General features: G+C 46.2%; 1 protein-coding gene across 1 annotated transcript; it reads left to right on the top strand.

The window, feature by feature from the left end:
- The first annotated feature begins 3398 nt into the window (after nt 1-3398).
- On the top strand, nt 3399-8290 carry fgb (fibrinogen beta chain). Its single transcript, XM_086197568.1, has 13 exons — nt 3399-3525; nt 4227-4259; nt 4346-4440; nt 4526-4628; nt 4793-4861; nt 4967-5081; nt 5266-5372; nt 5561-5675; nt 6323-6442; nt 6603-6725; nt 6812-6906; nt 7477-7667; nt 7756-8290. The coding sequence occupies exons 1-13, from the start codon at nt 3445-3447 to the stop codon at nt 7985-7987; spliced, it is 1479 nt and encodes a 492-aa protein (XP_086053694.1). The 5' UTR covers nt 3399-3444; the 3' UTR covers nt 7988-8290.
- Nucleotides 8291-16764: the final 8474 nt, after the last annotated feature.

The raw sequence follows: 16764 nt of genomic DNA, 5'->3' as shown, positions 1-16764 counted from the left end.
ATTTTCCGCCTTCAGATCAACAGACAAATGCCGGTAAACGTTCTAAGAAGTGTCCTGTAATTCATTGCATTTGTGTGTGGATCTGCAAGGTGGAAAATTAGCGACAAAAGTCACATGACAGTACCTCCATGCAACCCGCAGTGCCCCTCCCTGCTTTTAAGAGCCGTTTGAAGGCTCAACTGTTCAGGGAACACAAGGCCCTCAAACCTGAGCCTCCTCCTCCTGGTCCTCAGGGTAGAACCAGTCAGGAGTACTGAAGATATTGTTGATGTGGAATTGTTGGTTGTGGTGACGTTATATTAAGAAAAAACAAACCGTCACTACTCCTGCCACTAGATGGCAGCACCTGCTGCCAATCCAACGTTAAGCTCTTTGTCTACTCACTGAGGTTTCTCCCTCCAGTCTGAATTCATGCTTGTGATGTATGACGCTTTGGACAAAAGCTTCTGCCAAATGAAACTGGACAGCTGTAGAGCTGTATATATGTATGAATGTATGAAAATATGTTTACAAGTATGTATGAATGTAGGTATACATGTGTGTATGAATGTATGTTTACATGTGTGTATGAATGTATGAAAATATGTTTACAAGTATGTATGAATGTAGGTATACATGTGTGTATGAATGTATGAAAATATGTTTACAAGTATGTATGAATGTATGTTTACATGTATGTATGAATGTATGTATACGTGTGTATGAATGTATGTTTACATGTGTGTATGAATGAAGGTGTACATGTGTGTATGAATGTATGTATACGTGTGTATGAATGTATGTTTACATGTGTGTATGAATGAAGGTGTACATGTGTGTATGAATGTGTGAAAATATGTTTACGTGTATGTATGAATGTAGGTATACATCGGAGTATGAATGTATGTTTACATGTGTATGAATGTATGAAAATATGTTTACATGTATGTATGAATGTATGTATACGTGTGTATGAATGTATGTTTACATGTGTGTATGAATGTATGAAAATATGTCTACATGTATGTATGAATGTAGGTATACATGTGTGTATGAATGTATGTTTACATGTGTGTATGAATGAAGGTGTACATGTGTGTATGAATGTGTAAAAATATGTTTACGTGTATGTATGAATGTAGGTATACATGTGTGTATGAATGTATGTTTACATGTGTATGAATGTATGAAAATATGTTTACATGTATGTATGAATGTAGGTATACATGTGTGTATGAATGTATGTTTACATGTGTGTATGAATGTATGAAAATATGTCTACATGTATGTATGAATGTAGGTATACATGTGTGTATGAATGTATGTTTACATGTGTGTATGAATATATGAAAATGTTTACATGTATGTATGAATGTAGGTATACATGTGTGTATGAATGTATGAAAATATGTTTACATGTATGTATGAATGTAGGTATACATGTGTGTATGAATGTATGTTTACATGTGTGTATGAATATATGAAAATATGTTTACATGTATGTATGAATGTATGTTTACATGTGTGTATGAATGTATGAAAATATGTTTAGGTGTATGTATGAATGTAGGTATACATGTGTGTATGAATGTATGAAAATATGTTTAGGTGTATGTATGAATGTAGGTATACATGTGTGTATGAATGTATGTTTACATGTGTGTATGAATGTATGAAAATATGTTTAGGTGTATGTATGAATGTAGGTATACATGTGTGTATGAATGTATGTTTACATGTGTGTATGAATGTATGAAAATATGTTTACATGTATGTATGAATGTATGTATACGTGTGTATGAATGTATGTTTACATGTGTGTATGAATGTATGTTTACATGTGTGTATGAATGTATGAAAATATGTCTTCATGTATGTATGAATGTAGGTATACATGTGTGTATGAATGTATGTTTACATGTGTGTATGAATATATGAAAATATGTTTACATGTGTGTATGAATGTAGGTATACGTGTGTATGAATGTATGAAAATATGTTTAGGTGTATGGATGAATGTAGGTATACATGTGTGTATGAATGTATGTTTACATGTGTGTATGAATATATGAAAATGTTTACATGTATGTATGAATGTAGGTATACATGTGTGTATGAATGTATGAAAATATGTTTACATGTATGTATGAATGTAGGTATACATGTGTGTATGAATGTATGTTTACATGTGTGTATGAATATATGAAAATGTGTTTACATGTATGTATGAATGTATGTTTACATGTGTGTATGAATGTATGAAAATATGTTTAGGTGTATGTATGAATGTAGGTATACATGTGTGTATGAATGTATGAAAATATGTTTACATGTATGTATGAATGTAGGTATACATGTGTGTATGAATGTATGTTTACATGTGTGTATGAATGTATGAAAATATGTTTAGGTGTATGTATGAATGTAGGTATACATGTGTGTATGAATGTATGTTTACATGTGTGTATGAATGTATGAAAATATGTTTACATGTATGTATGAATGTATGTATACGTGTGTGTGTATGAATGTATGTTTACATGTGTGTATGAATGTATGAAAATATGTCTTCATGTATGTATGAATGTAGGTATACATGTGTGTATGAATGTATGTTTACATGTGTGTATGAATATATGAAAATATGTTTACATGTGTGTATGAATGTAGGTATACGTGTGTATGAATGTATGTTTACATGTGTGTATGAATGTATGTGTGTTTGTATGCATGTTGTCAAATGAACGTCTCATAATTATCGATGTATATTTTAAGTTTATTTTCAAGGTTTTTGTGTTTTTGTGTGAAAATCATTCATCTGAGGGCAAAGTTCTTTCCCTCTTTCGTTGTCCTAGTTGTTGCATGTGTTCCATTGCCAGTTTGCCATAAAGTTTGAGTAGCTTCATTTTTCTTTTTGATATGTACATATACTGAGTAATTTCTAAATTTTTTGATGTTACTTTAAGTGGAGGCTTTAAAGAAGCCTTTTGGGTTTTTCGCCTCTCCATGCACTTCTGATCATTTGTTATCTTTGTTCACTTTTTCAACTGTGCGAAATAAAAGTAATAATAATAAAATCATTTCTTGATGTAATTAACAGTTAAATACATTTTTTCATAAAAGTATATTTGGTTCAGTCCCAAATGCCCTGTGAGTCACTGAATGATTGTTGTCGTGTCCAGTCTGGACGTTTGTGTTGTCTCAACATGCTGTCTCCAAATACTTGTACCTGACGACGTAGTATTTTCATCTATGGACGTATCTCTCTGGTTTAAGAGAACATGTTTGGTACCATTTGTACTTTGGTCAGAGTCAACATGTCGCTAAACACTGACTCATGGTTTGTTACGGCGAGGACACGTCATGTCGGCCGTTGACCTGCTTCATGGATCGATGAGACAGACGAAGATAAATGCAGCGTCGCGTCAGATTTCAGAGGAAGAAGAGAAGAGAAGCTTTAGGAGGATGAAGACGCTGCTGCTGTTGTGTCTGTGTGTGTGCGCCGCTGTGGCTCAGGGCGACCTGCAGTACGATGACTACGACCTGGTGAGCCAAACGTAGAGACAGCCAGACAATGAGAACTTTGCTAATGCTGCTGTTGTTCCCTAAAGTGGTTTCTCTCTTCCAGTGTAACCACTAAGTTGCCTTGGCAACATCTCTAAGTATGACGCTGGAGTGTGCACCCCTCCGTCAAGGAGGCGACTTTCCTCCCAGTCGCTAAAAACAGTTTTTCCTTTTGATGTCAAATTCTTGCAGTTATCGATTTCATCCAAATGTGCTGAAACACTGCGGCGGCGTCAATCATTCCTATCCGATACCAGCCAATCGTGTTGTAGCGCCACAGCGAACTCCAAAGTTCTTAAATTCAGTCTCTAAATGATGGATTGTCTTACCAATACATAAACATTTACTTGTGTCAGTTGATTATTATCATAAAATAAAGTTAAAATAGACTTGAACAGTAAAAGTAGGAGTGTATGAATATAAATATACAAAATAAAACTTAAAATTGATCAAACTCAACATGAAAGTCGTCAGTTACATGGAAAATTGGAACATTCACACGGACTCTGATATATTCGTGCCTTACGGCCTCCCTGTCACAAACATACCGCCTCATCTCTGCAGAACTAATTCTCTTATTCATTCTTCCATCTTTGTTTAGAGGAGACGAATTTAAGCCGACATAAATTACAAATGAAAGTATCTGATTTCTACTGACGTCAGTTCGCGGTTGTTCTCCGCAGGACTCCAAGGCCTCGCCAGGGAGCAACGGAACCGTAAGTCCATCAGCTTTGCTTTGATGCTTTGATTTACATTTGTCTCTTTCAACACCCTTAAAACTTCCTCACCGGACCCCCGATAGACTGTCGACGCTCGTGGTTACCGCCCACTCATCAAAGGCAAGGACCACTACAACCCCAACCACTATTCCCCTCCCCCAAGGGGTGGCAGGAACAGGTATCACACATGGACTCATGAGACTCATGGACATGGTGATGAATGAACAGGATGATTACATTACGGGGTGAAACGTGTCGTCCAGGTACAGCAGCCGTACCCCGCCGGCCCCGACCGGACAGCAGGTAGTGCAGGAGGAGGAGGAGCAGCCGGAGAGCGGAGGATGCACCCATGCCTCCGAGGAGATGGTTCGTCCCCGAATGTTGATGAGTATAAACATGGCGGGCAGCCATTGATCTGCTACACTAACATGTCTAGGTTTTCTAGAGGCCCGAGCCCAGGAGGGGTGCTTGTAAATGTCTGAGAGATGGAAGCTCACGAGCTAATGAGGTTTTGTCCTTCTGTCCATCAGGGTGTCCTGTGTCCAACTGGCTGTGAGCTGAAGACCACACTGCTGAAGCAGGAGAGGAACGTCAAGACGGTAACGCCTCCACATGTATTACCATGGCATCTTCTGAGGAATGTTAGCATACGGAGCCTCAAAATGTTGGCCTTGCATTCGCTAATCTGGTGTTTGTGGTCCCAGAGCATTCAAGAGCTGAAGCCCCAAGTGGAGGACCTGTCCCACTCGTCCAACAGCATCTACAACTACGTCCACGGCATGTCTGTCTCTCTGAGGGAGAGACAGAAACTTATCACCGGTGAGACCGTCTTACTGTAGTATGGATGGATTCCCTTCCAGCAATAGTGAGCCTATGAACCATCAGCCTGATGGTTCTGCTTCTTCCTGCCTTCGCCGGTTAATTTTTATATATTTAATGTAAATAATGTCAACATGTATGAAGAGTTTCTGCTCTACCATCACTGATCCCTCCATCATGTCAGACAATAACAGGGTGGTGGGTCAGTTCACCGACAGTGTGGAGGATCAACACGCCTACATCAAGGAAATAGTAGACACAGTTTTCCCCTCCAACATCCGAATGCTGCAGGTAGGACAGACACAACATGAGTTCAAGTCAGTTTCAAGGAATGATGAGTCCCATTCAGTCCCAGCCGTAGAGATGTTCCCCTCCTCCAAATCCTACAAAAGAGCCAATCAATGAGACTCTTCATTCTCTCTCTCTATATATATATATATTTATATATCATCATCATCATATATACATCATGCCTCTAGGGGGTCTTGGACAAGATCAGGCTGAAGATCCAGAAGTTGGAGAAAGCCATCCAGACCCAGACCGAAAACTGCAAGGAGCCATGCATCACCAAGTGTCCCATACCTGTCGTGTCTGGTAGGCACCATTCTAGGAAAACTTCGTGAATGCGCTTGATGCCCCTTTTGAACCTCTCCCAGGACTACCAACCTTTGCAGCCACCTCAATGCTCTTAAACTGATGTCTAGTTCCTTTGAGCAGGATCAGTACCTACCTCATCTTAGACCAGGCGTCACCAACATGGTGCCTGTGGGCACCGGGTCGCCCACAAGGACCACGAGTCGCCCGTGGGCCTGTTCTAAAAATAGCTCACCAGTGAGATCCATTTAATTTTTTGGTTTGTATTTTTTAATCACACTTGCATTGGTGTGAATTTGAAAGTGACAACAGGCCTGTCCCAGATTTATCTATGTATAAAACAGGTTTTTACATGTAGATAAAAAAACACATTTTGTATATAAACAATATCTACATGTGCGTCGAACTGGCAGCCCTTTGAAGCAGCTGTCAGCTTCAAAGATTGGTGAGCCCTGTCTCAGACCAAGTGCTTGGACAGAAAAACCAGGCTCCTTCATGTTTGGTCATGTGATCAGAATCTCTATTTCTGTTAAACTCCGTGAGTAGAGTGTAGACAACACTCCAAACAACTAAATGTTACAGATTAAGGCACAGACTACTGAACTGTGGAACCCCAGGAGTGTGATGTTTGTGTGTGTTGGCCTCAGGTAAGGAGTGTGAAGACATTTACCGCCGCGGAGGAGAGGACTCTCAGATGTACCTGATCCAGCCATCCAGCTTCTACCCACCGTATAAGGTCTACTGTGACCAGACCACCCAGAATGGCGGTAACGAGTCACAACTCACTCACACTCATCTTTTAATTCCTCGCGACTTTAAAAGAAATTTTGCACAGACAAAACAAGACACAGATTTGCAAGGTTACATGTAACACAGTATCATCTGCATATAATGTACCGCTCAAACGTTTCTGTTTCATCTCCCCAGGATGGCTTCTGATCCAGAGCAGACTCGATGGCAGTGTGGACTTTGGGCGACGCTGGAGCGAATATCAACGTGGTTTCGGAAACATTGCCTTTGACGCTGGCAAAGGTTACTGTGAGAGTCCCGGTGAGCTGCTTGCAGTGTCGACTGAAGCATACTTAGATTTTCTGTATCGTTCTCGTACTTTGCAACAACACTTGGTCATCTGACAGGTGAGAGCTGGCTGGGCAATGACCGCATCAGTCAGCTGACCCAGATGGGCCCGACTGAGGTTCTAGTTGAGATGCAGGACTGGACAGGAGCCAAGGTGAGTCTACCTGGAGTTGGTCACCAGATGATTCTGGATTAGCTGGACTGATGCTGTTTCTTGGAAGATTCTTGATTCTTTCTAGTTCAGTTGCTCCCAAGCACGAATTACAAACGTGGAATGAATATGAGGTTGAAACCCTACAGTCAGAATTGCCAATTTCTGTTTATTTGACATTAGCGCACCTTGAAAATCTTCCTGCTCTTTACTGTTAGTACGTAACGCCAGGGACAAAAAACTCCAGAACACTCCCCTACTATTCAAGTCACAGATGTCTGGGTGTGCTAAGTGTTGTGATACCGGCCACCGGAGATCTCCTACTCGCGTCCAGGAGCTCTGAACATCAGGCAGTTGCTCGGGTGGGGCCAAGGGTGCCCACCAACAAAGCCACGCCCCTTAGGTTTTATCGAGGACGCACCTTGTGCCCCAGTCACCCTCCATAGTGAAACAAACTGCAGACACGGACAGTTTTTGGTGACTCGGCCAGGTGCTGCCCCCCTACTGTTGTAGTTGCACTCTGTGAGGGAAGCAGTTTGGTGTGACACTCGAATGTCCTCTGCTGTCATTCAGGTCCATGCCCAGTACCAGCAGTTCTCCATCCAATCAGAGACATCCAACTACGTGTTGGCAGTGGGCAGTTACTCTGGAACCGCTGGCAACTGTTTCCTGGATGGCTCCTTGGAACTCTTTGGTGAAAACCGCACCATGACCATACACAACGGCATGATGTTCAGCACCTACGACAGAGATAACGACAACTGGTGGGAGAAAATCCACTAACATGCTTCCAACCATGATGACATCACCTGACAACTGCTTAACCTCTCATCTCTCTATCGCTTTGACCAGGAACCCCGGTGACCCGTCCAAACAGTGCTCCAGGGAGGATGGAGGTGGCTGGTGGTACAACCGCTGTCACTCAGCCAATCCCAACGGCCGATACTACATCGGCGGTGCCTACACACGCCATATGGCAAAACATGGCACAGACGACGGCGTGGTGTGGATGAACTGGAAGGGGAGCTGGTACTCGCTCAAGGCTATCAGCATGAAGATCCGGCCCTTCTTTGCATCCAGATAATCGGTCGGGGCTGCAGGCGCACAGAACACAAAGAGGAGACTGCCAAACTGAAAGATCAATGTCATTTTTCGACAAGACTCCAGAGTTTCCTTTGTTTGGTTTTAACTTTAATGTTGAGGGACATGACACATTTAAGTACGCATCAAAGTTTATCACCCAGAAGAAAATGAGCATCATGGCAATGACATCAGCCGAGGTTCCTGAGTAAATGTGCTGCGGTCTTGTTCTGTGGGACGTCTTCACCACCAGGACGAGTTGATGGCAACCGTCCTCCACTACTCAATAAACACGTTGAGGAACATAGTTTCTGTCTGAACCCTCGTTTTCTTTCTCACTTCAGGACGATGAAACTAACAGAAATCCTTAGCTCACGAAGATGAAACAAGAGGATGTCGGTAGGGCCTGAGCCCCGAGGCACTCGGGGCGAAGACCAGACCCTATGTTTGCTCGCCACTTCAAAAGTTCATTTGACCCCCTAAACATGCTCAAAAACTCATCAAATTTCGTACACACATCGAGTGCGGCTAAAAATTTTATAATTATACAAAAAAACAGCACTCTAATCAATAGCGCCACCTAGATACACAAAAAACCACGCCACGGCCTGTAGGAATGTCCTACAAACATGGGACCAACACCGTTGGACTCGTCTCATCAAGACCAACAATTCCTTCACTCTGACCCCTCACCTATCTACAACAGAATGTCCACAAATTGGACAAAACTGTAAAAATGAGCACTTTTTTTACTCCCCCAGCAAAATCTATCCCTCCTAGGGCATTAATGCTATCGCTTCCAAACTTTCACACATTTCTCTCCCAACTGTGCTGATTAAAAGTTGTTAAAACTTTTTATAAAGCGCCAATGGTTTGGATTTTGTAAGCCCTCAAAGTGGGGGAGACACGTTTCACCTTCCAATGGAAGCCTATGGGTGTAGGCTGGTGTCCTCTCAGGGTTCATACTGTCAAACAAACGCTTCTCACGTCTACACCATCCATCCCACAGCTCTACCAACCACACCACTGCATTCCTGACAAAAACCCCTCCAAGAACATGGTGTTCTGTGTCCCTCTGGATCAGCGTATGCCGACTTCTTCCTCTTGTCCCCCTCCAGTCCTGGTGCTCCTCCTCTCTCTCCACTCTAGCACAGATCAGAGACAGAGCAGTGGGGGAGGGGTTCTTAAAGGGCCAGCTCTCAGCTCTGCTCTCACTCTAGCACAGATCAAAGACAGAGCAGTGGGGAGGGGTTCTTAAAGGGCCAGCTCTCAGTTCTGCTCTCACTCTAGCACAGATCAAAGACAGAGCAGTGGGGAGGGGTTCTTAAAGGGCCAGCTCTCAGCTCTGCTCTCACTCTAGCACAGATCAGAGACAGAGCAGTGGGGAGGGGTTCTTAAAGGGCCAGCTCTCAGCTCTGCTCCCACTCTAGCACAGATCAAAGACAGAGCAGTGGGGAGGGGTTCTTAAAGGGCCAGCTCTCAGCTCTGCTCTCACTCTAGCACAGATCAAAGACAGAGCAGTGGGGGAGGGGTTCTTAAAGGGCCAGCTCTCAGCTCTGCTCCCACTCTAGCACAGATCAGAGACAGAGCAGTGGGGAGGGGTTCTTAAAGGGCCAGCTCTCAGCTCTGCTCCCACTCTAGCACAGATCAAAGACAGAGCAGTGGGGGAGGGGTTCTTAAAGGGCCAGCTCTCAGCTCTGCTCTCCACTCCAGCACAGATCAAAGACAGAGCAGTGGGGGAGGGGTTCTTAAAGGGCCAGCTCTCAGCTCTGCTCTCACTCTAGCACAGATCAAAGACAGAGCAGTGGGGGAGGGGTTCTTAAAGGGCCAGCTCTCAGCTCTGCTCTCACTCTAGCACAGATCAAAGACAGAGCAGTGGAGAGGGGTTCTTAAAGGGCCAGCTCTCAGCTCTGCTCTCACTCTAGCACAGATCAGAGACAGAGCAGTGGGGAGGGGTTCTTAAAGGTCCAGCTCTCAGCTCTGCTCTCACTCTAGCACAGATCAGAGACAGAGCAGTGGGGGAGGGGTTCTTAAAGGGCCAGCTCTCAGCTCTGCTCTCACTCTAGCACAGATCAAAGACAGAGCAGTGGGGGAGGGGTTCTTAAAGGGCAAGCTCTCAGCTCTGCTCTCCACTCTAGCAGAGATCAAAGACAGAGCAGTGGGGGAGGGGTTCTTAAAGGGCCAGCTCTCAGCTCTGCTCTCCACTCTAGCACAGATCAGAGACAGAGCAGTGGGGGAGGGGTTTTTAAAGGGCCAGCTCTCAGCTCTGCTCTCACTCTAGCACAGATCAGAGACAGAGCAGTGGGGGAGGGGTTCTTAAAGGGCCAGCTCTCAGCTCTGCTCTCCACTCCAGCACAGATCAAAGACAGAGCAGTGGGGGAGGGGTTCTTAAAGGGCCAGCTCTCAGCTCTGCTCTCACTCTAGCACAGATCAAAGACAGAGCAGTGGGGGAGGGGTTCTTAAAGGGCCAGCTCTCAGCTCTGCTCTCCACTCCAGCACAGATCAGAGACAGAGCAGTGGGGAGGGGTTCTTAAAGGGCCAGCTCTCAGCTCTGCTCTCACTCTAGCACAGATCAGAGACAGAGCAGTGGGGAGGGGTTCTTAAAGGGCCAGCTCTCAGCTCTGCTCTCACTCTAGCACAGATCAAAGACAGAGCAGTGGGGAGGGGTTCTTAAAGGGCCAGCTCTCAGCTCTGCTCTCACTCTAGCACAGATCAGAGACAGAGCAGTGGGGAGGGGTTCTTAAAGGGCCAGCTCTCAGCTCTGCTCTCACTCTAGCACAGATCAGAGACAGAGCAGTGGGGGAGGGGTTCTTAAAGGGCCAGCTCTCAGCTCTGCTCTCACTCTCTGATCAGACTCAGGCTTCTAACTCCTCAACTACAAGGTCTCCACACTGGACCAGGACACCCTGGGATTCAGGCCAGGGCTCAGGCCCTCACAACGCTGCTTGCAGCTTGAATTATCTCTTTGATTCGTAAGAGGGGAAGGCCAGCAGTGGACAACCGCTGGTTTACAGAGCCGCAGCAGCAGCAACCATCTCTTTGTTTGAACATTTATTACATTCAGGCCGCAATGTAGAGTAGTAGTACTGGTAGTACTAGTAGTAGTAGTAGTAGTAGTAGACGTGGGAGTGTCCTATCATACTTGTGGACTTGTGTGGACGTGTTGCAGTAAGCCTGTTACCTCACTTCCTGTTGCTGTTCCTGTGTGTTGCTGAACATACTGCTTCGGTGCTCAAACTGGTCCCTGCTGGTTCATGATCACGCGGTTGAATCCACGCTTTAGACCCACAGCGTTCACGACAAGGCTGAAGTGTAAAATGACCTGCAGTCGTCCTTCTTTCCTGTAAACTCTTCACTCTAATCTAGCAATGGCCTCCCTCTCGACCCTTTTGCTGCCTGCTGACCCGATACCGGTGAGCGTGTTACGTCATTTCCTGCCTGTAATACTGTCGCTGTGTTGTTCACTCTCTCAATCCTCCCTCAGGTGTACTGCTAACTTAATCGCTTTAAGCACCACTGTATACTACGTTTTGGTGTAATACAGAGGTTTCTGTCACTTCGGTCTTTAGCAGGACTTTGCTCTGAAATTCCTCGTTCTGTTTGTTCTATTTGCCACAGGTCCGCCAGCTCACCTTAGCATACTAGCTATGGCCGCTCTCTCTCTTTCCGCCTCTCCCCCACCTCTCCCTCCCTCTGCTGCTCCATGTGCCAGATGTTTAGTTACTCCTCTGCCTCCTTTAGTGTAAAAAGTGTAGTTTGTTTGTAGTCCTGGAGGCGAGGCTTAGTGAGTTAGAGACTCGGCTCCGCACCATGGAAGCTAGCGCTAGTCCTTTACCTTCAGGAGCTGCTCAGTCCACCTGAGCGGGTGCGGAGCCACCTAGCCTAGCCACCGCTAGCAGCTCCCCCGCAGCTCCCGAGCAGCCGGGAACTAGCCAGTCCCGCTGGGTGACATCACGAGGGAAACCTAGACGCAGTAAGCCCGTGTTTGCCCACCAACCCTTCATGTTTCCAACCGCTTTCCCACTCAGCGACACACCCGCTGAGAGTGAAACTCTTCATGTCGGCTCTGTAGCTCGCAGCCCCGCTGTGAAGCCGACATCAGTCATTGGCAGTTCTGTTCTTGGCAACGTGAAGGTGGAGACTCCAGCGAGCATGAAGTGCAGCCCAGGGGCCAGAGCGGGCGACGTTGAGGCTAAAGATGCTGGCAAAACGTGAGGTTAAATACAGTAAGATTGTGATACATGTCGGCGCTAATGACACCCGGCTACACCAGTCGGAATTAACTGAAGTTAACATGGCTTCGGTGGGCAACTACGCTAAGACAATGTTGGACTCCGTAGTTTTCTCTGGCCCGCTGCCCAATTTAGCGAGTGACGACATGTTTAGCCGCATGCGTTCATTCCATCGCTGGATGTCCAGGTGGTGCTGAGGTAACAACGTGGCTCACAGACAATTGGAGCTCCTCTGGGGAAAGCCTGGTCTGATTGGGAGAGATGGCGTCCATCCTACTTTGGATGGTGCATCTCTCTTATCTAGGAACAGAGGCCAGTTTGTTAGCCATACTAATCCCTGACAAGCACCCAGAGTTCAGACCAGCAGGCAGAGCTGCAGGTTAGCACGCCCTGTGCTGGTTCCTTGGTGTTGTCACCCACCCAGCCTATAGAAACTGTGTCTGCCCTGAGGCTGTATAAGCCTGCACCCAAATCTGGAGGAGTAACTTATAGCAACTTAGTTAAAATTAAAACCACTGCTCCAGCAAACCAACCCAGTAAAACTATTAAATGTGGTTTGCTAAATATTCGATCTCTCCCATCCAAGTCTCTCCTAGTGAACGATTTAATTACTAATTATCAGATTGGTGTATTAGCACTCACTGAAACCTGGGAGCAGCAAGATGAGTGTGTTAGTTTAAATGAATCTTCCCCTCCTGGTTACATTCACTACCATGTACCTCGCACCACTGGCAGAGGAGGAGGAGCTGCAATCTATCAGTCAAATTTGCTCATTAACCCTCCACCTAATTGTTCATTAACTCATTTGAGAGCCTGACTGTCAGCTTCTCCCACCCAGACTGGAAAGCAGAGAAACCACTCTTACTTGCTGGGGTGTACCGTCCTCCTGCACCTTATTCTGAGTTCTTAGAAGAACTCCCTGACTTTCTGTCTAACTTGGCATTGAACTCAGACAAAGTCATTCTAGTGGGTGACTTTAACATCCATGTGGACGTCAATGATGATTCTCTGGCCACTGCGTTTAAGTCGCTTCTTGATTCTGTTGGCTTCTGTCAGAGGGTAAACAAACCCACTCACACTTTTAATCACATCCTTGATTTAGTACTCACTTATGGAATAGAAGCTGACCGCATCATAGTTCTTCCTCAGAACCCCGTCTTGTCTGATCACTCCTTAATTACATTTGAATTTACTTTAACAAATTATATCCTACCTGGGAAAAAGTCCTGCTTCAGTAGAAGTCTATCTGACACTGCTGTTTCTAGATTTAGGAGCTTATTCCAGCAGAGCTTGCTGCCACACCTTGGAGTGATATAATGGGCAGTTATGCTGATTCCACCCCACCCAGGTGGACTATCTTGTGGACAGCACTGCAGCAGCACTCCTTGGGACACTTGATGCCGTAGCTCCCCTGAAGAAGAAGGTTATCAACCAGAAAAGAATAGTTCCCTGGTACAGCCCAGAGCTGCGTGCCTTAAAACAGAAGACCAGACAACTGGGAAGGAAGACACATTCCAGCCAGCACGAGGAAGTCCGCCAAGCCTGGAAGGAGAGTTTATTAATATATAAAAAAGAACTCCGTAATGCCAGAAGCGCTTCCTACTCGTCCCTGATAGAAAAGAATAAGAACCACCCCAGGTTCCTCTTCAGCACCGTGGGCAGGCTCACCAAGAACCATAGTGCTGTTGAGCCATGCATCCCCCAACTCTCAGCAGTAACGACTTCCTTTCTTTCTTTACTGAAAAGATTGTGAATATTAGAACGAAGATTGCCAGTAATGGAGGACAGACTACAGTCCCCATAGAAGCACCTTCCAGACTTGGTGCTCACTTGGACAGCTTCTCCCCATCGACCTGTCAGAATTAACTTCTGCAGTCGGTTCCTCCAAGTCAGCCACTTGTCTGCTGGATCCCATCCCAACAAGCCTCCTTAAGGATGCCTTCCCTCTAGTCAACACTTCTATATTAAACCAAATTAATCTTTCCTTAGTCACAGGTTATGAGCCACAGGCCTTTAAGGTGGCTGTCATCAACCCTTTACTTAAAAACCTTCTCTTGACCCAGATGTGTTAGCCAACTATAGGCCAATATCCAACCTCCCTACATCTCCAAGATCCTTGAGAAGGTTGTCCTGGAGCAGCTACATGAACATCTGCACAGCAACGAGCTCTTTGAAGCCTTCCAGTCTGGATTCAGGGAACACCATAGCACTGAAACAGCACTGGTCAGAGTCTCTACTGATCTTCTTATAGCTTCAGACAGAGGTCTCTGTGCTTGTCCTTTTGGACCTCAGTGCTGCATTTGACACCATCGACCACAGCATCCTGCTACAGAGACTAGACCATGAAATTGGGATTAAGGACCTGCCCTAAAATGGTTTAAGTCCTACTTATCTGACAGGTTTCAGTTTGTTAATGTTAATAATGACCATTCAGAGTACAGCAGAGTCACATATGGTGGACCACAGGGTTCAGTTTTAGGACCGATTCTCTTCACTCTTTACATGCTCCCATTAGGTGACATAATCCAGAAGCACTCGATCAACTTCCACTGTGATGAGGACGACACACAACTCTACTGGTCGATGGAGCCAGACGACACAAGCCAGCTTACTAATCTGCAAGACTGCCTGAAAGACATTAAATCCTGGATGTCCTCTAACTTCTTAATGCTCAATTCAGATAAAACTGAGGTAATCATGTTTGGACCTAAACACCTCAGAGACACCTCTCTAACCAGATCACTACTCTAGATGGCATCACCCTGACCCTGAGGACAACTGCAAGGAACCTTGGGGTCATTTTTGACCAGGACCTTTCCTTCAGCTCCCACATAAAGCATGTGACCAGGACCGCCTTCTTCCATCTGCGAAGTATCGCTAAGATTAGGAACATCCTTTCCCAGAGTGATGCTGAAAAACTGGTGCATGCATTTATCACCTCTAGGCTGGACCACTGCAACTCTCTCCTGTCAGGATGTCCTAAATACTCCCTAAAGAGTCTCCAGCTGGTCCAGAACGCTGCAGCGAGGGTTCTGACAGGAGTTAAGAAAAGAGAACACATCTCTCCACTTTAGCTTCTCTCCTTCCTGTAGGATCTAGAATCGACTTCAAAGTCCTTCTGCTGACTCATCAGGCTCTCAGTGATAAAGCTCCATCCTATTTGAAAGAGCTCATTAGTCCCTACTGTCCTACCAGAGCACTCCGCTCCCAGAATGCAGGTCTGTTAGTGATTCCCAGTATCAATAAAAACAGACTGGGAGGTAGAGCCTTCAGGTACCGGTTCCTCTACTGTGGAACCAGCATCTCTCCATGGGTCAGAGAGGCAGACACTTTAACTACGTTTAAGTCCAGGCTTAAGACCTTCCTCTATGACAGAGCCTTCAGTCAGGACTGGTTCAGGTAGCTCTGAACCATTGATAGCTATGCTGCTACAGGCTGAGACTGCTGGGGGACACATCAGGTTACATGGAGCCCTCCCCTCCCCTTCCCTCCTCTCCTCTCCTCTCCTCTCCTCCTCTCCTCTCCTCTCCTCTCCCCCTCTCTCCTCCTCTCCTCCCTGCACATTTTTGGAACTGTCATTACCATTACTTGTTGCACTTTGTAGTTTGGCCTTGGTGTCTCGCAGTCTCTCTGTGTTTCCACAGATCCACCAGAGCTCCAACCGCCGCCTGCATCGCCCCCCCCCCCTATTCCCTACTGTTACACCGGCCTGCGCTCCCCTCCCATGAACCAGTCTGCCATCCAGTCCCCCATCAAGCTGGCTTGCTCTCCCTGCCTCCCCTCCCATGAACCAGTCTGCCATCCAGTCCCCCATCAAGCTGGCTTGCTCTCCCTGCCTCCCCTCCCATGAACCAGTCTACCATCCAGTCCCCCATCAAGCTGGCTTGCTCTCCCTGCCTCCCCTTCCATGAACCAGTCTACCATCCAGTCCCCCATCAAGCTGGCTTGCTCTCCCTGCCTCCCCTCCCATGAACCAGTCTACCATCCAGTCCCCCATCAAGCTGGCTTGCTCTCCCTGCCTCCCCTTCCATGAACCAGTCTACCATCCAGTCCCCCATCAAGCTGGCTTGCTCTCCCTGCCTCCCCTTCCATGAACCAGTCTACCATCCAGTCCCCCATCAAGCTGGCTTGCTCTCCCTGCCTCCCCTTCCATGAACCAGTCTACCATCCAGTCCCCCATCAAGCTGGCTTGCTCTCCCTGCCTCCCCTCCCATGAACCAGTCTACCATCCAGTCCCCCATCAAGCTGGCTTGCTCTCCCTGCCTCCCCTCCCATGAACCAGTCTACCATCCAGTCCCCCATCAAGCTGGCTTGCTCTCCCTGCCTCCCCTCCCATGAACCAGTCTGCCATCCAGTCCCCCATCAAGCTGGCTTGCTCTCCCTGCCTCCCCTTCCATGAACCAGTCTACCATCCAGTCCCCCATCAAGCTGGCTTGCTCTCCCTGCCTCCCCTTCCATGAACCAGTCTACCATCCAGTCCCCCATCAAGCTGGCTTGCTCTCCCTGCCTCCCCTCCCATGAACCAGTCTACCATCCAGTCCCCCATCAA

The sequence above is a fragment of the Aulostomus chinensis genome, chromosome 24 (genome assembly GCF_037954235.1).
Source record: "Aulostomus chinensis isolate RoL2024-O1b breed Wild chromosome 24, RoL_Achi_v1.0, whole genome shotgun sequence".
NCBI lineage: Eukaryota > Metazoa > Chordata > Actinopteri > Syngnathiformes > Aulostomidae > Aulostomus > Aulostomus chinensis.
The sequence above is the reverse complement of the archived record's forward strand: the minus strand, read 5'-3'. Positions and strand labels throughout refer to the sequence as shown.